General features: G+C 36.4%; 2 protein-coding genes across 4 annotated transcripts; both read right to left on the bottom strand.

The window, feature by feature from the left end:
- Nucleotides 1-22: 22 nt before the first annotated feature.
- carhsp1 (calcium regulated heat stable protein 1) lies at nt 23-14,139 on the bottom strand. Its single transcript, XM_043235251.1, has 4 exons — nt 13,982-14,139; nt 3,084-3,280; nt 1,763-1,885; nt 23-606 (listed from the first exon to the last, which is right to left on the bottom strand). Exons 2-4 carry the CDS (start codon nt 3,263-3,265, stop codon nt 444-446), a joined length of 468 nt encoding a protein of 155 aa, XP_043091186.1. The 5' UTR covers nt 3,266-3,280; nt 13,982-14,139; the 3' UTR covers nt 23-443.
- A 100-nt stretch (nt 14,140-14,239) lies between these two features.
- On the bottom strand, nt 14,240-20,676 carry nat15 (N-acetyltransferase 15 (GCN5-related, putative)). 3 transcript variants are annotated; one of them, XM_043235248.1, is made up of 7 exons: nt 20,480-20,676; nt 19,598-19,713; nt 19,378-19,507; nt 16,482-16,578; nt 16,155-16,389; nt 15,881-16,060; nt 14,240-15,651 (listed from the first exon to the last, which is right to left on the bottom strand). In XM_043235248.1, the coding sequence occupies exons 2-6, from the start codon at nt 19,705-19,707 to the stop codon at nt 15,904-15,906; spliced, it is 729 nt and encodes a 242-aa protein (XP_043091183.1). In that variant the 5' UTR covers nt 19,708-19,713; nt 20,480-20,676; the 3' UTR covers nt 14,240-15,651; nt 15,881-15,903. The 3 variants fall into 3 exon arrangements, with proteins under 3 accessions (XP_043091183.1, XP_043091182.1, XP_043091184.1); XM_043235247.1 differs by having other exon boundaries at nt 20,476-20,675; XM_043235249.1 differs by lacking the exon at nt 20,480-20,676 and adding an exon at nt 19,815-20,447.
- Between the last annotated feature and the right edge of the window lie 2,769 nt (nt 20,677-23,445).

The following is a 23,445-nucleotide window of genomic DNA, read 5'->3' as shown; positions in this document are numbered from 1 at the left end:
TGACTTGGCGGCACACGTGGGAAATGATCAAAATGATATATTTCACAAAGTATATAGACAATTTTTTCAGTGAATAAAAAAAAAAAAAAAAAAAAGAATTCTACATATTTAGCGATTCAGATATGCAATAAGGCTTAAGATTTTGCAGTCAGTTCTTAAAATCGGAGATTCACAGATGGTTAGTTTAAGTATAACTGACTGCTGTTCATTCCACATTATTAACCAAAAACCCAGAGATGGAGAACTTTGAACAAACTCCCCTCCTGAGCCCAAAGAAAGGGGGAAAAACGAGAGCAGTTTTTTTAATATATATTTTTTTTTTAAGAGTTAAAGGCATTCAATCATTCATTCATTCAGCCACGTTCCCACCCCAACCTCCAGAAAAAGGAACAGAAACCCATTTTAACAAATCGCCATCTCACAGTTCAGAGGAAAGAGAGAGCTCAAGATTCAACCACCGCTCCAGACCAGGTCTCGTGCTTCGTGCCTGGTGCTAAATGAGTGATGGTCACCTCCACGGCCTGGATCTTCTCATGTTTGGGTGGAATAGAGCAGATCTTGTAGCTAACTTCATCTCCTTCCATAGGCACATATTCACCATCGACGCTGTTAGAAGAATAGAGATCATCAGCAAAACATTAGACGTGATTGTTTGATGGATTTAGGTCAAAAGGTATTTAAACGTGCATCACATGGGAAACGCACTGCTAATTACTGTCAAAAGAGCAGATTGACATCAAAATGGCATGAAAACATCTGCTGAATGTCACATCTGATAAATAAAATACTGGAGCTCTAAAATGACATTTCAGATCTAGAAAATGCTAGAATTTTTGGTCACAAAAATGCATTACATTTTTTATGTATTTTTTTAATTTATATATATATATATATATATATATATATATATATATATATATATATATATATATATATATATATATATATATATATATATATATATATATATATTTTTTTTTTTTTTTTTTTTTTTTTTTGTATTTTTAATACACAAAATTAATGGGGTTTTTTACTTCTCAATCTCTTAAAATTATTTTCTTGTAACCAAGGCCAAGTGTGGAACAAAAATGTTAAAGAAAAAAAGGATCATAATTCATGTTTTAATAATATAATAATTAATATGAATACAAATAAATTATTACGGAATTAAAGCATGTGCATAATTTTTTTAGATTGCTGAATATTTTGCCAAATATACATACAAAAATGCAATGTTTACATATACATGGAAATGCAGCTTACAGAATTTGATTTTACGTAGTTGAAGAAAATTAATAAATCTAAAATTAAGCAAATAGCCAAAAGAGTGCCAACGCTCGACTGCAGGTTTCCAACATTATGCAAATTATATAAAATAATTGGAAGTGCCAAATGTTTGACAAGAGGGCAGCTGTCCAGTCTATCCATTTTTCCAGTGGTCAAACACACCTGATCTGAGAGAAGCCAGTGACTGCTCTCATCTCTTATATTGAAGTGTTTAACTGAGCCTTGACCCCAAACACTTTCACACACACACGCTCCATAAATTTCTATTCCCAGAAGGTCCTCCTTAATTAACAATTCAAATCCACCTATAAATAGACGCACTAACATTTACGATGTCTGATTAGGAACGCGTATTAATATTCATTTGTGTTTGCATCTGCTCCACTGATGTGTGTGTTATCTGGGTTTGTTGTGGATTGTGCGTGTTGGCTTGGATTTAGAAGCGTGAAATCTCGTTGAAGGTTCAAGAACTCACTCAGATATGTGCACAAAAATGTCATTGCCTCCGTCCGATGGCGTGATGAAACCGTGTCCTTTGGAACGTGAAAAGCACTTGCAGACCCCGCTGAAGACCGGCCCCTCTGCTGCACGCGCTGCACTGTAGTGGAAAGGTCAAGAATTTCACAAAACTAAAAACTTACATGGGACATATGGATGATGAGGCATATTTAAAAACATCTTAATGTTCACCAAGGCTACATTAGTTTGTTGTAATATTGTGAAATATTTTAAATAAATGTTTTGTTTTTTTCATATTTTTAATATATAATTTATTGTTGTGATTCAAAATTGAATCGTCAGCATCATTACTCCAGTTTTCAATGTAACATGATTCAAAAATAATTTGTATAATAATGATCTGGTACTAAAATATCAGTTACAATTTGTTCTCAATGATTAATAATGGTTCTTATTATCAGCTTTTTTTTTTGCTCAGTATTTTTTAATTTTTTTTTGGAAATAATATATTAAAGAATCCCGAAAACAAACTATTAAAAAGAGCAGAATTTACTTGAAACAGAATGTATTCATATAATATATTATTACTATTATTATATTACATAATATTACAAAAAACAGTGGTCAAATACTGTTCAATGTAATACATTTTTGCAAAATAATAGAATTGATTTCTATTGTTTTTCCTAACTCCCTGAGCCCAATCTCTTAAATGGTAGGGTACCGTCACGGTTTTCACAAAATTTAGCAGCACACCTGATAACGACAGTGTAGGCAACTTATTTGCAGGGAAAGTAGCTTAAAAGAAGGTCGAGTTGTTGTTCAAACTTGTTCAAATTACTGCACAAAATTATTGTCGTTGCACGATGACATCATAACATAAAATTGTCCCACTACATCAAATCTCAGCAAACAATATCTAAATTGTGTTACTTTAGCTGTGTTTATAAAAATAATACAGCACAATGTTTAAATATAAATAACTATTTTTAAATAATACAATGAATTATTAAACACTTGTGTAATTTAGATGTGTGCCTTTTTACCGCTTAAATCACTTATCAAAGGTTGCCAAAAAGTTGCTGAATAAATGTTAAAAATAGCTAAAGTTGTTGCTAACTGCTACGTGGCAGCCCTGCATTAGAAAAAAATGCAATAAAATCTTCCGCAGCTTATTATGCAGGATCATGTGACACTGAAAACTTGAATAATGATACAGAAAAACTGTTCTTTTACATTGTAATGTTTCTTTAAAATGACAGTTTTGACCATTTAACACGAACGCGTGGAGATACGGCAGACCAGGTTCAACGGCGGGTGGATGTGACCGTACTCACGCCGAGCAGGTCCGGTTGCGGCGGGTGGGCAGGGGGCTGGGAATCAGGCAGCCCCTCATGGGGGAGGGCGAGCGGTCTCTTTGGCGGCAGGCGGGAAGACGCAGAGAGCTGGGAGAGACGGGAGACAGCGGGGACAGAGGAGGGGTGGTGGACTTCACACGAGATGAGGCGTCTGAGGACATACCGACGGTGGGACACTGGGAAGACAGAAGGGGTGAGGAGCTTGAGTTTTCACAGCTAAAACAGGTTCTCCGGGTTCTTGCCCATAACAAGACATACAGCTGTAACATTCTGCATCCGATCGCATGTTCCTTTAAAACAAGTTACTACAGATGCTGTTGTTTATTCATGTAGAATTTTTTTTAAATCAAACCGAATGTCAACCGTGCCCCTTGACTGTGTCTTTCGGCGCGCCAGATAACCACCAGCACTGAAACACGAGCCTCCAGCGGCTCCCGTCTGCGACAGACAGTAATGCGATCGCTTTCTGTTGATGCTGCAGGCCACGTTTAGCCTTTGTTAGCTCTATCTGACCGACGCGCCCGTCCAGGAAGACATTACAAACTTCGGTTAGGCCACTAGAGGTTCGATCCTCCCTGGCTGTGGAACCTCTTGTTAACACGAACGGGTCAGGAGGGTCAAGCATCCCTAGCAATCACAGCAGGAAATGACCGAATGCATAAATCGCACGCCCTCCCTCCTCTGGGCCATTACAGCCCACGCAAATCACAACAAGAGCGGGATGACCACGAAATGGGTTCCTTATGCGCGGTAAAGCGTATTAAATAATAACTAGATTATTTCGAATCGCACCCGAGAAGTGGCAAAACGGCTTTCCGGACACTCCCGGGGCGGCTCCGCCATGGCAACGCAGTAACAACTGCTCCCTTGAGAGACGAGGGATGAGAAAGGGCCCCTTTGTACCTTCAGATGGATTACATCACTGCAATTATAGCTTTCTGCTGTCAGGCTCAGCATGCCCCATAAACAGAAAACGAGGCCAGTGAGCGTTTGAAAGCCAGGGCCAATTATACAGCGCTGATTGTGTGCTGAGGTACTGATGCATGGGTGAACAGAGCTTCTGCTCTCATTTGTTCTGCATACACATCAGCAGAAGACGACACGGGCAGTCCATCTCATCAGGAGGAAGGATACAAGAAGTACCATGGTTTTGCTGTTTTGAACAATGGAAATACAACGAAACATGAATTTGCCAATCAACATATTTTGACAGTACATAATACAACACCGTGGTATTACGGTCACGGTTCTATTATATTCCCACATTAACATTGCAAGGATATCTGTTCATATATAAGCAGACTCTTCGGCAGTGCTTTTATCCTTTGCAGCTCCACGTGGAGTTTCCTATTACCAAAGACAATATTTGCGTACCCCCTAGCAGGGTGTGATATTTCCACATGTAACTTGCTGAAATTAAAACAAAGACGCTAGGTTATTACACCATGTTATTACAATTCAAATCATTTCAAACTGCGGAATGTTTTTTATAATCAATTCATACACGCTGTTAATTAATAAAATAATACGTTTCCATTTTAGATAGTGTGTGTACTGTATATTTATGTATATATAAATACACACAGATATATCAGTAAAATGTGTCATTTATTTTAAATATATAAATTATATAAAATACAATATTTGAAAAATGTATACTGAATGTACTGAATACTGTACACAACATACACAGAACTCAACATTTTTTATTTAAATTTATTTTTATTATTGTTTTGACAGCACTAATATTTCTTTTTTTTTTTTTTTTTTAGGGTCGTGCAACATTGGTTGAGTACTCGACCATAACAGCAACATCATGAAAATTATAATTTTGGACAAAAAAAAAATATTTTGAAATTGAATATTTAAAAAAATAATCTGTCTTTTTACAGACATGAGAAGAGAACGTCACTTAGTGATGTCTAGCTACGGGCTTATCAGATTAAACTAGCATGCATTGGAATATTTAGCTTTATTAATAATCTATAGCAAACTCGATCTGCTTTCATTTCTTGTGTTTCAGCACGCAGTTATGAAAGCCCGCCACGGCAGGAGCTTTCTCACTCTTTCACTTTCTCACTGCGTCCATGTGCCCATGTGAGAGGTCAAGTGTTTTGGAGGAAGCGTAGCTTCGGAGAGTGATTTTAAGGAGGGTGGGATCTCAAGCTAATTTAAAGCTAGCTTGTTATTACAAAAGCCTCCAAAATCCCCTACTATATCAAAATAAGAGGATAAAAATCAACGCCTAAAAAGTACCGTACCATGCACATGGTTAGGATCAGTCAAAGTTTTTCACTAATGCGTTTACATCTAGTCCTTTAGCAGACGCTTTTATGCAAAGCAACATACAAAGTAGAGACAATCAGATCAACAAAAGAGCAACTATAAAGTACTGACATGTTTACTGTGCTGAGACATAATGATTTTTATTTAAAAATTAGACCAAATTCAATAGAATAGAAGAGTACATAATAGGTAAGTGTAAGGTAAGACTTTTTTGTTATTTAAACAAAGAGGTTTCTATTTTAAATGTTTTAAAAATTTATGTCTGGTGACAAAGCAGATTTTTTTTAAATAGCTGTTACTCCAGTCTGCATATTTCAGAAATTATTTTAATAAACTGATTCTGTGCTAAAGTAACATCTTATAATTACCAGTTGATTTTTTTGGGCTTGTGGAACCATTCATTTTCTTGGATTAGTTAATGAACAGTTTGTTTTGTTGTTGTTTTTTTACATTAGAAGTATCTTTACAGTCATTTTACACTTGCATGATCGCTTAATATTTAGAAGTACAAAGAGAAACAAGCTGACAGACAATTTGTCCATCATTCCAAAGAGGTCTAAGACCGAACAACAGCTTTTAGACAAAGGTCAACAGAGGGAGGAAGACATGACCTCAGGATGAGTGCACCGAGCACACTAAGGTCAGCTATGGAATTTTCCATCAACTCCACATCAATCCAGAGTTTGCTGTTGAAAAGTCTGCCTGCGTAGGCAAATAACTCCGTCTGGCACAAGCCATCCACAATAGGAGCACTAAGCCATATTGTGAACAAAGATCCTGAACTATGCCATGCCGGCATGCAATATACTGTAACAACAGCAGACTTTACAAAAAAAAATGTGATTTCAATTTACGTCTTGAGGTCAGTAAGGACTGAAAATACTAGCACAAGCTCTGCACGCTCATAAAAACGGGGACTAAAACATGCAGCAGGGCAAGAACATGTGCATTTGCATTTACGTCACCTAACAGGAAAAGTATGTCAACGCTGTAATGATAAAACGCTTCGAGTACCGCCCACAACAACCAGTTTTACAATATCAAGTCACTAAATTACATTTCTGTGCGTTTATGCCACCGTAACAATAATAGGTTGTAAGTAGGTTTTGCTGATGTTCCCCAGCAATCACAAAAAGTTTCTCTTTTATTACAAACTGCACAAAGATATATATTGGCGTATGTTTAAAAAAGTCACATATTTGTTTTTTTGTTTAGATTCGCTTTTATTCAGTAAAAGTATTTACTTTCATTTCTGACCGAAAGTTATTTTCCCCAGTGTACACATCCATAAAGGAAACGCTCCATTTTCTTATCTCTCATCATGCAACCCCTATAGGAAAATGACTTTGAATGTTCACTTAAAACGTTAAAAAAAACGTTGAGAAAGAGAGAAAAGTTCCGTGTTGAATAACCACATTTGAGCTAACACTTTTAGAACATTAAAAGGTGGTTGCATGAACATACTATAAGCGTTGCTTGCTACTTAGCCCAAGATATGAGAACATTTCCTGTTAGGTGGGTAACATTCTAGAGCTTCCAATTTGAATGTTTAGCATACTCTTGAAACGTACAAATGATACAAAATAAATGAAGCATGCGAAGGCCGTAAACAGATTATGTCATCGCGTACTCGAGATTCTTGGCGACATTCTTCAATGAGGAAGTGCGGTGACCTTGGTGACGTCGACCCCTCCCCCTCACGCGCTCCACCTGTAGCCCATGTTGGTGGGCGGGGTTTCCGTTCGGGTGGCGATTATAAATACGGCGGTGATGGAGAGATAAAGGGAATCTAAGCGCTCTCCATCTGGATGGTGAGTTGCCAGGCTACAGAACAGCTGCGGGACACGTCCGGGACGGGGACAGTCTGACGCGTCTGGAGGTGGGAATGTCGCGCGGGTTACAATTATCCGTTTGTTTGCACTCGAAGGCTGAAAGCACCTGAAGAGGTTCAGTTTGTAAAGTACACAGGAAGCGAGCAGCGCCGCTTTTATTGCCTTTTAACGATCCAGCGAAGGCGCGTTTCCAACCAAACGCGAGTTAAGAGATACACTTAACAAAACCGCACCACTTAATGGAACCAACGACGATCATTATCACGATCGCACCAGCGAGGTAAAACGCCAACCTCGGCTGCATTTGTCCAATAACGTGCCCACTCCTGCCCAAGTTCCCCCTCAGGACAACATGCTAAATGGATATAAACTGACGGATGAATATAATAAAGAGTCTGCATGCATCACAGAACGCAGGGAGTGAAATGATGCGCCTAAAAACGACGATTAATGGCAAAATAACTGAAACCTCTGCCTGGTGCAGATGCCTACGTTTTCATCGACAGATGTTTCCACACACAGTGAGGGCAGCCCACGGTTTTATGGTGCAAGGACAGCTCTCGCTAAGACCCTGCTGTTACAGCCTCGATAGGCCTGAATAGGGCATGAACGAGAAAGTACAAACAGCTTTCCCTACTGACATATTAGAACCATATTAGAAAATATGTATTTTTATGACACATTTGAGCACAGCGTGGTGCACAACGAGAGGACATATCTCTCAAGTATTCAGAAAAGTGGTCAGTCTTTTTTTTTTTTATGCGATAACCGAGTCGCACGCTTTACATTTAGCCTCTACCATTGAGGAATGTCTTTTCATTTTGCAGAATATACTTCAATGCCAGCAGCAGCAGCAGTTACAGCTGCATGCCATTTACCGTTTTTATAAAGCGGTGTGTAAAAGACTGCGTGTATGAATTTGATATGTTTGAACACAGCACAAATCACAGTTTACGCATGGAACAGGCAAATTATACTTCTTGAAATAATCAAGTAAAACGTGGCAAAGGAATCGTCTTCCCTGAATAAACAGATACTTCACTCAATGACTGTGCTTAAACGATTCGTTCTACAATAAAGTTGAGATTTTCATTGAATAACTTCTATTTTACCAAAATATTTTTTTATCTGTTCCACGATTTTTCTGCAAAAGGAAAAGTCATACAGGTTTGTAATGAAAACGGTTTACAAAACCTCATTTTTAGGTGAACTATCCCTTTAAATGAAAATACACTATATTCAAATTCACTTCCCCACAGGTATCCTGACAAATTGCCACTGCTCAACATTGTGCACAAAACACATTTGTGAACATATTCTGGCCTAACTACAAAAACCAACAAGCTGATGCAAGTTAACATGGCTATTCTGATTATTTAGAAACGCTAAATACCCGAAGAATAGCTACAGGGAAAGCATAGGGTGGAGATCACATTTTAAATGTCAGATTCCAACTATTATGTATATTTTGGTAACGTGTCCAAATTTCCAAACGGCCTTGAGACAAGCATTAGCAAGACGGAAAGGAACAGGGAGGCAGGGACATTTTGTTAAAACGAGGAAACAGTTAATCAAAACCGGTAGTGTAGTTTCCTCATCCCATTACTGATGGCTTTCCAACAATACAGTTATTATAAATACAACACAAAAAAAAAGAAATGATAGATAGATAGATAGATAGATAGATAGATAGATAGATAGATAGATAGATAGATAGATAGATAGATAGATAGATAGATAAAATATTTAGAAAATAGAAATAAATACTAGGGATGCACCAATGTTCGACAACCAAAATTCCTGGTCTGAAATTAGCAAATAAAAAAAGGAAATAAACGAAAAGTTTAATGTGATGCGCACACTAATACAGCAAATATGTCGCAATGTCGTAGCATTCACTAACATTGTTAGATCATTTTAAAATAATTATTCATAACAACAACTCTATTAATATAACATTCAAACAGATTTCAAATTTTAACGCATTAAAAGGCTGCATTTATTTGCACAGTAAAAATATAGAACTCATTCAAGAGATCCAAAAATTGTGCTAAATGTCTGCTAGAATGCTAAAATATGTTCAGTGTTAAGTAAGCTTTTTAAAATTTTTGTTTTGCAATAAATTTTTTTCTTTAAAAAAATAAAAAAAAAAGCAACAAAAATCTGTAAAAGCACATTTTGGCCAATTAATTTATACAATTGTGAAAACAACTGGCAAAATACATGGGGGAAACACAAAAAAGCATGTTCGGTATTCGGTCTTCGGCTCAGTGTTTCAATTTTGTTCAGCTTTAGCCAAGAATTTTCATTTCAGTGCATCCCTAATAAATACGCAAAGATATACACACACACAACAATTATAACAAGCCCGACCTATAATTATTCGGATTTTATGTAGTAGTCGGCACAGACAGCCTCGTAACCAGCCAGCGTGCTGACAAACTGAGCCCCGGGCGTCCCGTGTTCAAGTCCCGGCTCAGTCGACCTTCCCTGACCCCTTCAATAGCCATATTTTCATTACTCTTCAAATTGCGCAAATTGAAAAATATGTTTAATGAAAAACACGCCACTTTCACAAAAACTCCCAAATATCGCTTTTAAAGTTAACGGGGAAGACGAAAGTTTGCAGGCCATACGTTTTCATACACCATAAGATTCTAATTTAAAATGGACGATGGAACCTTTAAAAAAGATGGCAAGTGTGAACATAGTCTAATGTGCTTTCTCAGGCAATTCGAAAGAGAGATCATTCGCAAGACTGTAATGGAAACGGGTTTTTCGCACGCCTGCCTAGACGTTTCAAGTACACCTAGTAGGACCTTGATTAGCTGCTTCAAGAGGTGTTTATTAAGGCTGGAGCTAAACTCTGCAGGGAGACAGGTCCTCCAGGACTGAACTTGGTGACCCCTGAACCAGTCGAAGCTTGTATTTATTCCAGCCAAATCAAGCACGTTTCTGAGGTATCTCTCAGGTGCCTCCTTTGAATAAATATATCCAAAATCAGTCAAATCTCACCAAAATCTGTTGCCATGACTTATCGCGGGGAGGCGAGGGGTTATGTTTTAGTTGCATGCCATTGGTTAATGAAAACGCAGTCATTTCGCAATACTTTTTAATCAACATGTATCAAATATCGCCAAAGTTTTGCGCAAATCTGTAATGAAAATGAGGCTAATGTCGCCTCTCTCTCTCTCACTTCCAAAAAATTTAAATAATAATAATAAAGTAGATTTAGACACATTTAGGTCACTGCTGCCCTTAAATCAGAAAGAAATGTATTTTTAAGATTTCTAAGTACTGATACTGATGCTAAACATTATTACAATTATATGTAATAAACAGTCAAAAGACTTGTGTTCCTTAAGTATGTATTTCTTGGATATTGGTTGTTTTCAGTACAATATTTTTAGAGGCTGGTCAAAAGGAACCTGTGAAAAGCAAATATCTGGAAATAGCACATCGTAGATCAAGCAGCTCTTGGTTCTTGTGATCAGTACAGCTTTCACGAAGGCCTCTGATAAGGAACAACAAACAAAATGAAAAACTCTGCACGAAATGGTATGAAATAATGGACAGACTCCACATGCTGCTAGGTTCCACACGCTTGGTGCTGGTTGGCTGAGGTTGGGATTGCATAATATGAAAAGATATGAAAGACATAGGTCAAACACATGGTTGTGCTTGCAAAATATGATCTTGGTAAGAGATATACATGACTGGTAGGGATGAAAAGGCCAAATCTCTTCTGTCAAGAGGCTCTGAGTCTGAACTCTAATTTACATCTCAATGGCATTTTCTGACAGCAAAACCTCAAGGTGCTTTCTCTAGAAACAATTAACATTCGCCATTTCGTTATCCTTTTCCTTAACGACTATGAGCTTAGTCTGTAGTCTTAGCTTACACTGTAAAAGAAATTACATCAAATTTACGTTGAAAAACTGGCAGCTGCGGTTGCTGGAATTCTACCGTAAAAAATATGGTAACAAATGTTTTTTTGTTTCACGGTATGAAGTGAAATTTACAGTTAAATACCGTCATTTCATTAATTGATATAATGTAAAAACACAAACCTAGTAAAGTGCTGAAAGTTTTGTACCTTTGAAATGCATGGATAACCACCAAATGTAGGTGGTGATGAGAAAATGTCACAAGCAGATTTTAAATATGAACATATATAGAAACACCATCATGGTGAGACCCATTAAACTGAAATATGCAATGAACATTAATTTAATAACATTAAATTTACCAAAAACGTCAAATTCAAACTAAATTTGAAATTCTGTGAACATCGGTTTACATTTTTTCCTGCATTTAAATTTTTGTTTGAAATTTGAAATTAAATGTTATTAAATGAATGTTTATTGCATATTTCAGTTTAATGGGTCTCACCGTGATGGTGTCTGGTACCTTCTATATATGTTCATATTTAAAAACTGCTTGGTTAATTTACCATTAAACAGGTTTTTACTGTAGTATTTTCAGTTTTTTTTCTGTTAAACAGATGATCAGATAGACGTCACCGTGTCTTTAACTACATTAAAACATGCATGCGACACTTTTGGATTACACTCTCCATTAACTCAGTGGTTCAATTCTACAGACAGATATCCTCTTAAATCAATCTTTTTATAACAGGTCAGTGAAGTCACACAAAACAGCTACACACACGGAAAATCCTGTCGACACAACCTGGATAATCTCATGATTGTGTAAGGAGAGAAGAGAGCACCCTGCAGTATTTCTTCCAGTCACCGTGAAAGATTCAGTGCACTATGACCTCTAGTTGTCTGTATAAGGTCCCAACGGGGTGAGCCGTCACTTTCCAAAATCCAATATTTCAACTAAAGAACTATCCGTTACGTAACTGAAAGCACGGCCCAGAGGTCTATGTAAACGAGCAATTTACACAATTTGCTCTTCAGGAGACGACACAAAATCATTTTCAATACAGTGCTGCAGCATACCCCGTTATGAAGCAATCGGTTTTTCCTGTCTTTCAAAACAATGCAAAAACGGATCAGCCCCCTCAGACTACAAAAACAAGAATCCATCGAACTGGCATCAATTCACTGGGATTCTTCAAGCTCTGTCACTTCATTGCTCATCAGCATGTATATGTAAACTGCAACGTAATCAGCCTTTTCCTCATTTCTTTTTATCAAGAACAGCACACTAAATAACCATAAATTAGATCACATAAGACAAATCAATGATCCTGATGATGATGCCTTCCTGGGAAATTTGTATTTAGGAGATAGGGAGATGTAATTGAGATGTCGGGTATTACTTTGTTCAAACGAAAATGATGCTGCTTACAACAAAATAAAACTATTTTAGATAACCATTTCTACATAATTATACAAAAAAACTATCTGCATCAGGTGCATTTTCCCTTCATGTTTTTATTCAGTTTAGGCTTTAACCTTAATCGCTATATATTCTGCCACAACTGTATTTTGTATTTAGTAGCTAGTTTTGCTGTGATGTTTTAAAAAAGGAAAAAAATAAATAAATTAATTAAAAAAATAATAATAAAAAAATATATATATATATATATATATATATATATATATATATATATATATATATATATATATATATATATATATATATATATATATATATATATATATATATTTTTTTTTTTTTTTTTTTTTTTGAGGGTTGGGATTTTCATCACCCAACATTTTTTAGCACCCAATTAATATATGTCACTGCAGCTCGAGATCAACACATTGCATGAACTCAGAAGACTTGTAATATGGCCAAAATATCATATGACCCCCCAGTATGACTCTAATTCTGATTAACCTTGTTTTGAAACATTGAATATTTGGTCATTTATTGCAAACGCATCGAAAACGGCAACCAAACACCTCAGTCAAACCCGTTTATACCTTTACATTTAAATGGAAAAACAGAGCTATGTTAAATATAGCTTTATGCATGTCCTATAAACACGGACTAATGTAATGTTTTCTTCGAGATGTTCATTTGACATTATTTTCTATGTATGTAAGGTGACAGAGTGCACCTTCATTGACTGCACAATGTTCTTGAAGATTAAATCAACCTAGCGTTTTATTGTGTTGAACTAAAAGCAGCAAAGAACACGACGTTGTTGCTGTAAATCAAAACTAAGAAGAAGAGCGCGTCTCTAGAGAGGATCTGTTTTTCACTTGGCGTCAAGGCTGCAATATTTTGTCAACATCTGCGCTTCGGCCAATGACTTCCAAGACTAACTTATCAGAATAATAGTCGCAGTCCGCCACCAAAACACCTTTTTTTTTCCATGAAACACTTTTTCCTGTATATTTCCTAGAATTGTGGCACACGTTTACTAGTATTGTTACTTCGACCCCTCCCTTCACCGACACAACTAGTCTCTCCGCGCATTGACTAAACCACTTTACTTCACCCGTTCGGCCAAACTTCCTACAATATAGATCATATCTGGAACCTTAAAAAAAGGCACATATCGAAAGAAAAAAGCACAAGGGGGGGAAAAAGCAGAACGCCGCCGAGCTCCGTGCGAAGATGCAACAGATTAAAGTCGAAACCCGCCGAAAGAGAAATGAATCAATGTTCTGAGATTTAAAACCACATCTAAATTTAAAAAAAACGGGGTCGACGGCGCGTCGTAGTTCATTCAATTATTCGCGAACGCGCAGAAGCGTCTTTTCTTTCACTTTCGCAAAACGGATAAACAAGCCACTTTGTTTGGATGCAGTGTTTAAGAATCGCAGCATCACTCACCGTTAGCGAACGAGCGCGAGCCGAGTCGGGAAAAGCCCGCAGATTGCCGGAGACGGTAAATAACGCCAGGCAGCCGCGACAGAAAGTAGCTGCTTGGCGTTCGCTGATCTCTCACTCTTACTCTGAATGAGGGTCCAAAGAGGCGTGGCTAAACCGAAGCCGTCCAAAATTACATCATTAAGTTGACAACTACCGTAAAACATCGACTACTCCGCGTAGAAACCACAAACAATACCGTTCAAACAAATGGCTGCACAGTTTTGGCTTTATGTATTTATTTATTTATATCTCTTTCACCTGTAGGTAATCTCAAATTTATTTTAATGCACGAATGAATGTTTAATTCATAAAGGAAGAATAACGGACACATGGAGGGATGCGAACGGACAAGAGCAGTACAACAAATAAAATTCATTTATGAACAGTTAAAATAAAAAAATAATAAATCCCTCTAGTCTACGCTCCTCTCGGTGAACACTAGAGGGTACTTCACAAATCAAACATTTCAGTTCCTCTTCACCCGCATCTCAACCACTGTCGCTTCAGGATGTATTTTCTTCGACTGCGAGAGCTTAAAACACTTGCTCTACGCATTAAACACGATGAAACGTAAAAACACAGCAACGTACCGGTTCACAAGCGCGTGACGTTAAAACAGACTGGATGATAACTTGTAGGAGATTTACACACAATCTCAAACCCCAAAGCACAAGGTGATAGCGGTTCTATTACACATACTGATAACCCGTTCAAAATCAGCTGTTCATACATGCAATTCTGTCACCAAAAAAAAAAAAAAAAGTGTTTTTACAGATCCAGAAACGAAAGACACAAAATTTCCAAACACGTGAAGGCCAATCACGTACGACGGAGCGGTTTCTGTAAGGTGTCTTGGGTGATCTTACAGAAATGTAAACGCATACTGCCAAAAAAAAAAAAACCCAGCGTGCTTCAAAGACGCGGTGAACGGACGGATTGGTCAAACACAGATAAATAACATTTCTGATATTGCAAGTCACGTGATGCAGGAGCGGTCTATTTTTAAACACGTTTTTATTTTGTGTGTAAATCCCTGATTCACAGCAACATGCCGAAACCCAAGCTGAATTTAAAGAGTCTTCACATTTGCGTTTGACGAGAAGAGGAGGGGGGCTGTCTGCAACGGCGTCGTTTTCCCTTCGTAGCAACGCTACATTCATTTCCTCTGTGAAAAACGTTATTTAAAAAAACCCAAAAACATCTTTAACTTAAAACCGGGGGGGTTAAAATATATGCTTAGTGTCAAGGTGTTCCTGCGCAAAAAAAAAGAAAAAGTGCTTGACACATGCATGAAAGTGACTAAATTGAAAAAAAAAAAAAAGTATGCATACCTCTACCATCAAACCCTAAAATCGTCTATATAGGACAGGCACAAATAAAAAAATCTATTTATATTAAAAATCTGGATAAACAATAGAATATTTCTACACAGCAGCAGAATTACAGGCATGAAGTGGAGAGTTTATATTAAGAGGGCAATCCACTAATGACTAGGCATATATTAATTGAAGTATATATAGATATATACATGTAAAATATACAAGTATAGTACACAGCTCGAGACCAGAGAGATCCGATGTCAGTCTTCACAGTCCTCCTCTGCAACTGATGTGACCCAAAATCTCATCCACCTGACGAATAAAACAACATTAGAGGATGAATTTTAACAATGATGCTTTTTTTTTTTTAAGAATGATTTCCAAAAGGTCATTGAAGACTGTAATGGCTGCTGAAAATTCAGCTTTGCCATGATAGGAACACTACATTTTAATATATATTAATTTTTTAAAAAGTAAGCGTACTATACAACGTTTAATAGCGGAAAGATGCGATCTCTGTAGGTGGAGGAGTCAGGCTTACCCTGCACTGTGACCCGATGACCTTCACATAGTTCTGCTGTACTCAATGCCGCTCTTGGAGGAGATGCCCGACCACGGCAGGAAACTGCGCAGCAGATTCTGTGCTTGCCGGTAAATTCTCTGAGGAATTGAGCAGGGGCTCAGACTGGCCAGTGCCGAACCTATATGATGAATGTAATCAGTGCTGAGTGAGTCAAGGAACGCAACCGAGAAAATACGCTACCGATCAGAAGTATCTTATTAACATCAAAGCTTCATGTATCTGAGAAGGATATAAGATAGTCCAAGGAGGATGTCCGCCATTGATGTAGAGGACATAGGTGAAGCCATCCTTCAGCACTCCTCGTATCGAGTAATAATACGGTAAATAGTGGTGCTGTTTAAAGTCTCTGTTCTCATAGAAGTGAATGGCAGTGTTGTTGGTGGTGAGCACATGCAGGTAGATGGCTTTACAATGGTCCTGCGCCGTGGTGGAGATGTGCTCCTTCAGACTGTCTAGTAACAGAGAGCCTGCGAAGACAGACAAAGAAAGTGACCGTGCAAACTGTCTGGATGAAGTTCGCACCGTTTGTAAGAATAATTGAAACTGGAGTCATTCCCACCTATTCCGTGTTTTCGAAACTCCTTCACGACCCCTAAACTCAGGATGTAAGCAACTTGAGTGTCAACAGGAAAACTGGAAGCCAATATGTCTCCATCCTGGTGGAGGGAAGTGTATGCTGAGTTAGCAACACAGATGGTTAGCTGGAATAACACTGAAATAACAAAAAGTGATTATTTGGATTTTATTGTTAGTTACTGACATACTGAGGGAGATAAAGAATTTTTTTCTTTCATGAAAATGCTCACCATGGCTTACAATACAGTTAAAATGGTAGAATTGTAAAGTGTATGTATATGTGTGTATGTATATCTATATCTATATCTATCTCTATATATATATATATATATATATATATATATATATATATCTCTCTCTCTCTCTCTCTATATATATATATATATATATATATATATATATATATATATATATATATATATATCTATCTATCTATCTCTCTCTATATATATATATATATATATATATATATATATATATCTTCTATCTATATATATATATATATATATATATATATATATATCTATATATATATATATATATCTATATATATATATATACATATCTATATATATATATACATATCTATATATCTCTATATATATATATATATCTATATATCTATATATATATCTATATATCTATATATATATATATATATATATATAGAGATAGATATATAGATATCTATATATATAGATATAGATATGAATCACACTAAAAAAAAGAAGAAGAAAGAAATAAAATGAAAAATGACTTTTGAAGAAATCTCTCAAAATCACTGAGAAGAAATCACACTGAAAACCCTGACAAATCAAATATTATCACATTTAAATCTCACTTCTCTTTCCGGCTCTCTGCACTTACGCCAATAGATAAAGAAAGTGTTTAACCCCGGTGCTGTAAAAATATTCCACGCACAACAACATTAATGTGTAATATCAATAATGGCACTGGTTTACGCCATCACTCTCCACAGAACCTGGGTCTCATTTAAAAAACTCCCCGTAGATTTTATCCTAAAAGTGTATATTTACAAAAAAGCTAGATTTAACTAGATTTTAACACAAACGTTTACAGATTTATAAAACCGTGCGCATGCCGGAAGCGGCACAAACATCTCTTTATAAATGGAACCACTTGTTCCATACATTCATTTTACTGCAAAAAAAAAAAAAAAAAAATCACTCAATATTCTGGATGTTTATATGAATAAATATGTCAAGATAAAAACAAAAAAGCAAAAACTTTTAAATAAGTATGAGATCAATTAGAATAGAGTTCATCTCATTCTTTCACTGGCCAAATAGCATTTAAGTTGTTTAAACCGTTTCAATTAAACTACATTTATGCAGATTTGCTGATAAGGTTAACATCTTTTAGTTATTTATATTATTCTTTTAGTAATTTTAGTGCTTATCTCCATGACAGCTTTTGCTTGCTTCATTTACATCACTCCAGGAGTAAGGTTTGCGTGCAAGTCTGTTTTTATAAAACCCTTTTTGCGTAGGAAGTGCGACGGTTATAAATAAGGCCCCTGATCTTTTACTAATTTCAGCAGGCTTATCCATAGCACTTCCTTTTTATTGTGTGGTAATTACAATTATCATTATTGTTTTCTCTGTCCATGTGTACATTTAAATGCATAGCAAAACTGTACATTACACTCCGTCTATTATAAGTCTGCTCTGTTCTGTGGAAAAGCATTCCATAACCTTTATTTTTAAAATGCAGTACTCATCATGCAGGAGTTTAAATAGCTCATTGAAAGTGAACTACCAGTAATATCTAACTAGCTCAACATAAAAGTTCTCATGAGCACAGAGACAAACTCCAGCAGATTTAGTAGCATGAAGAGGTAAAATCCTTTCTAATGAAGGTCAAATCCTTTGCTACGTACAGAAATGTAGTCTGTAACCTAATTAATCACCTGCTATAAAAAGGCTTTGGATATGTCAGATGATCTTAATTATGATCCTTTACATCACAGCTCCAGAGGGACTATTGTTCACGGTCCGAGTCATTTTACTCAACCGAACGTTTATTATTCAGCAGATAATGCATAATAATATAATAGATAATACACAAATAAAACTAAATCCTCTCACCTATCCATAAACGTTAGACGAATGGTTCACCCTAAAATACTAATTTCTTGAATATTTGCTCACTTTCAGACAATTCAAAGAGTTTGTTTCTTTGTGGGAACAGATTCCACGATATTTAGCATTACACCACCTGCTCACCAATAGATCCTCTACAGTGAATGGGTGCCGACAGAATTTCTTAGAAAAACATCACAATAATCCACAAGATTAAAGTACATCAATTGCAGTAAACCTGTTGTCCCTCTAGCATAGAAATCCTGACATATTTGATTAGAACAATTTTGGACTTTTCATAAATTGTTGTAGATCTGTGCATATCTCTCTTGATTCAGTCAATATATATATATATATATATATATATATATATATATATATATATATATATATATATATATATATATATATATATGTGTGTGTTTATTATGGACAGAGGATCATTTGGAGCAGTGTGGGTTACTTGTGGATTACTGTAATGTTCTTATCAGCTGTTTGGATTCTCATTCTGACGGCACCCATACACTGCAGAGCATCCTTTAATGAGCAAGTGATGAAATATTAACTTTTCCTAATCTGCTGCATTGAAGAAACAAACTCATCTGCATCTTGAATGGTCCAGGTGCGAGTGCATTTTCAAATGTACATTTCTGAATGAACTACTCCTTTAAGCACAGAATGCGCCGCACCATTACAACAAGCATTTTTTTTTTTATTCTGACACTGTTTTTCCTCCTTGCGTCGATATTTTCCTCAATACACGTATGAAAGTCGTACCTCTTTGTGCACTTTCGTTCTACTTTTTATTTCCGCCACAATCATCCCGACGATTCCACCTCTGAAGGTGGCAGCCAGAGAGAAGAACTTCTTATTTGATGTGATGTCATGGTACCATGAGTCTGGATACCTAAAGCGCAAGCAAACAAACAACAGACTGCGTTAGAATTGCACTTGACCTGAATAAAGAGATGGCTTGGTCAGACGTCGCGGCACTCACTCGATGGGAAACCACTCTCCACAAAGCACTTTTATTCTCTCTATGTCATCGTGGCAGAGGAGGCGGAGCTTTATTTCACTGAGGGCGGTGGTAGGCACCACGTCGGTCATTCACACCTGAAGGAAAGAGTTTAGAGGAAAGAGTTCAGAAGTGCAAAACAACTGAACAGCATGCGTCTCGGTTCGAAAACCATTATTTGTACTGATCGGTCCATTACGTGCTGCGAGATTGATGGACTGGGACGCTGCGGTCAGTGTGTGTCAAAACCGTGCCCAATAACTTGCTTTCAAAAGCTTTCAGCTACTTGTTTGTCATCATCTCACTACAAGCGAAGCAGTCGCTCTGAGGAGAAATATGATAAGCGCAAGTATGCTGCTTCAGAGTTTACCGTCGACTCAAATGCTGTCTTTTGTAAAGAAAAGCAGAACATAGTACACAATGTTGAAGTAAACAGAAAACATTTTTGCCATAATAAGTGAAAAAAACTATTAAACAAATACCACGCAATATCATATTGACATATACAAATGGGTCAGTTGCAGTAACCCAGATGAAATGTGATTAATTTTCACTCACAGAAGACTCGCTGTTGAGTAATTTTTAATAACTCGCACCAAGAAAAAAGGCAAAACTAACGACAACTTCATAATCTCACAAGCTAGAAGCTAACGTTAGTTAGCATTCCTGCCTGTCAGAACTCATATGTGAATTTCAGAGTCAACTAAAAAAATATAATAAGAAGATTTAAATCTCCAATAACACGAAGTGGGAAGGCAGTGCATTAAAGTAATTAATCTGTCAGTCGCGTTTCCTTTACTTGTTTACATGCTAACGGCTACATGCAGAATCATTAGCCGGGGTGCGAAATGATTTCTAACCTGCCTAGTTTCACCGCTTGGATCAGCAGAAGGATATGCAGTCGTTTCCTTTTATTGCCGTGTAGAAGGTTCACTGCTGCGGTAGCATGGCGATAGTGTGTGAATTCGTGTCCGGAGTGGAGATGACACATTCAGTCAGAGAATCGTATTGCGCTCTGTAATGCATTAGCGTAGCCGTTAGCACTTCGACAAACTCTGGCCAGACACTTCCGGTGTTACACCAAATTCCGACAGTAGGAGGCGCTGTTTGACCCGATCACACAGGCGAGTTGCGAGCGTAGATTTACAAATACGCTCGACGTCGCCGCCATGTTGGTCCGGGCAACTCTCCTCACCTCTCATATACGACATCGATATTTCTAGTTTATATTATAAAGTAAATCGTGCTATGAGCTGTGATCACTTTGACAAGACAGTGCGAGACTGTCATTACTCATTTACAATTTACAAGTAAGTTTACCATCACTAGATTATAAGGATTTAATAGCTTATCATAAAATGTGGACTGTTTTTTTCCCTTTTCAGCGCATTGCAATGAGGACCATCCAAGCCTTAAAGAAATCTGAAGAAAGTCGGTTCTCTGCATTTCCAGAAGACAAGACTTCCACAGTCTGATATCATATTTGTTATAGTTAAAGCTCTCGCTTTAATTTACTCTTTCTGTCTCTGCCAGGGTCATTTTTACCAAATATTAAATTACAATATTATAATTATTACAATTTAAAATTATTTACACAATTGTAAATAGCTTATAAAGGAAAAACACAGTAACTCCTCAGTGAGTGAAGATGCGATGTCACGACAAAAGCATAGTTGGTTATTGCTCTTCATGTTGTTATGATTATTAACTTAGGTTTTTCTTGTTAGGTTTTTACTTCGTGGGTGAGTGTAATTTGTGTTGTATAGCAAAATGTCAAGCTTTCTCAAGTTGTTTGTCACTTATTTTGTTAATTAATTGAAAAACCCCATTATAGAATATAGGAAGATCTTGACGTGGAGAATTTGTCTTTATTGGTCAGGTTTTGACTTGATATATAATTCGGCTCAGCTCATATCTTTTTAGTGTTTGTTTTGCACACATTAATTAAACCCAATTCAGAATTGGCCACCATAAATGTTTGCGTGTTTTTAGTTGTGTCTTATTTTGTTTAATAATTATTACACAAATACTATTATATATGTCGTTTTCACTATTATTTAATTTACTTTATAAGCTGCTATTTATTTTTCATTATTTATTCTGTACTATTCCTCCTTTCATATTACATATTCTATTTGCTTTTATCCATCTATTGTTATTTATATTTTATATGGTATTATACATGTAATTGCTATTATAAATCTATTATATCACTTATTGTACTGTAGCATTCGCTGTTTTATTATATTATTCACTTTACTACAAGTTGTAGCCTACTATATATACTTTTCAATATGACATAACACTTTTATTATGTTATTGTGCACTGTATCATTTTACCACTGTAAGTTTTACTGGATCCATAAAGGATTGTCAGTTGCTTTTGCTAATGTTTGTTGTGGAGTTTATATCTAGAGTGGGAAGCAGACTAGCAGGCTGTCACTTTTTGATTTGTATTTACTGATTTTATTTAATTTTCTCAATGATGGTCAATTTTTAGTAGCCCAGTATTTCAAAGGGAATGAGCTGTGTTCTGACCTGGGCACAAGAAAAGCTAAAATTGGGGCCGAAGACATTTAAGGAACATTAAAATGACTTTACATGTATATGTTACAGTTATACTTCATTAATATTAGAACTGTTAACAAAAAAATACCAAGCAAATCAACAAATCAAGTTTTAAGTGTGAGCTTTCACAGTTTTTTCCAAGCCGGACTAAATAACTGAAGGTAGAGTTATGTTTAAGTCCACGTAGGTCACAAACCACTGAAATCGTTTGATGAATGTAAACACTATCCTGACTTTATCCAGAAAAACAGCAACCCCCTATTTACCTCCATTTGTTTTTACAGCAGTCTTGCCCGGATAAACATGGCGGACGCGTCACAGCAACGGCTCAAAGTGACCAATGAGGCGTCTAGGTGTTTATATGTCAATGGTACAACCGATGTACAATCAAAGGCTAGGGAATCCCCATAATGCAGTGCGAGTGCCGCGCCGAATTAATTCCCGCGCTTTGCCACAAGATGGCGCCCGCAGCTGAATAATCCTTTGTTTTTGTTTTTTTGTTTTTACAAAACACTCGTCCGCGGCGTAATACAGATTGATATCAATATTAGATATTTCATATTTCAACCAACATCCCGCAGATTTTACTCTGAAAATAGCCTGTTTGAAAAAAAAAAACTAAAATATGTAGCTCATAAAGTTAAGAATAATGTCAGGAATTATATTAGTGGCTCTTTAAAACGCAAATGTTCTTCATCTGAGTCACTTCTACAGAAGTCCCCGGTATCCAGAGTGTGTCTTAGTCGCTCTATTTAACCGCTGTTTATTAATAAGATGAATTTAGTAGATCAGCGTGAACCTGATCCTTCTCCCCAAATCACTGCTCATCAGAAGAGATATATTTGCTATTTTGCCGAGCTGAAAATACGTAATAATTGTAGATACAAATGATTGCACAGTGTTACATCATTTAAAATGTACTAAATAATGATAACTGCTACTATATTAAATTGTCTAAGCTTTTATTTTTAGTACACAGTATGTCGCTATACACAATACGTTTGCATTGTAGCATGAAAAGTAGTGTAACTTTTCAATTACTTTATTAAAGTAAAGTAACGGATTACATCTGATTATTTTCTAAATTCATCACCTTTTTTTTTACTTACACAACACAAGTCATTCTGAGGAAGTATGCTTACTTTCAATACTTTATCATGCTCGGGGGCTTCCAGAAAATGAAAACTATCAGATTATATAACAAGCGATAGTTAGATAATACCAAAGATGAACACTAGATGGGAATATAGGATAACTAATTC

The sequence above is a fragment of the Puntigrus tetrazona genome, chromosome 3, assembly GCF_018831695.1.
Source record: "Puntigrus tetrazona isolate hp1 chromosome 3, ASM1883169v1, whole genome shotgun sequence".
Classification (NCBI taxonomy): domain Eukaryota; kingdom Metazoa; phylum Chordata; class Actinopteri; order Cypriniformes; family Cyprinidae; genus Puntigrus; species Puntigrus tetrazona.
Note: the sequence above shows the minus strand (reverse complement) of the source record. Positions and strands in the feature narration are given on the sequence as shown.

What these genes read in the sequence shown, in the direction of transcription:
- carhsp1 (XM_043235251.1), bottom strand. Translation starts at nt 3,265, where the DNA reads ATGTCCTCAGACGCCTCATCTCGTGTGAAGTCCACCACCCCTCCTCTG. An exon ending in CGCAACCGGACCTGCTCGGC is followed by an intron (nt 1,886 to 3,083) that starts GTGAGTACGGTC and finishes TTTCCACTACAG; the next exon opens with TGCAGCGCGTGCAGCAGAGG. An exon ending in ATTTTTGTGCACATATCTGA is followed by an intron (nt 607 to 1,762) that starts GTGAGTTCTTGA and finishes TTCTTCTAACAG; the next exon opens with CGTCGATGGTGAATATGTGC.
- nat15 (XM_043235248.1), bottom strand. Translation starts at nt 19,707, where the DNA reads ATGACCGACGTGGTGCCTACCACCGCCCTCAGTGAAATAAAGCTCCGC. An exon ending in GTTTCGAAAACACGGAATAG is followed by an intron (nt 16,390 to 16,481) that starts GTGGGAATGACT and finishes CTGTCTTCGCAG; the next exon opens with GCTCTCTGTTACTAGACAGT. An exon ending in CATCCTCCTTGGACTATCTT is followed by an intron (nt 16,061 to 16,154) that starts ATATCCTTCTCA and finishes CTCACTCAGCAC; the next exon opens with TGATTACATTCATCATATAG.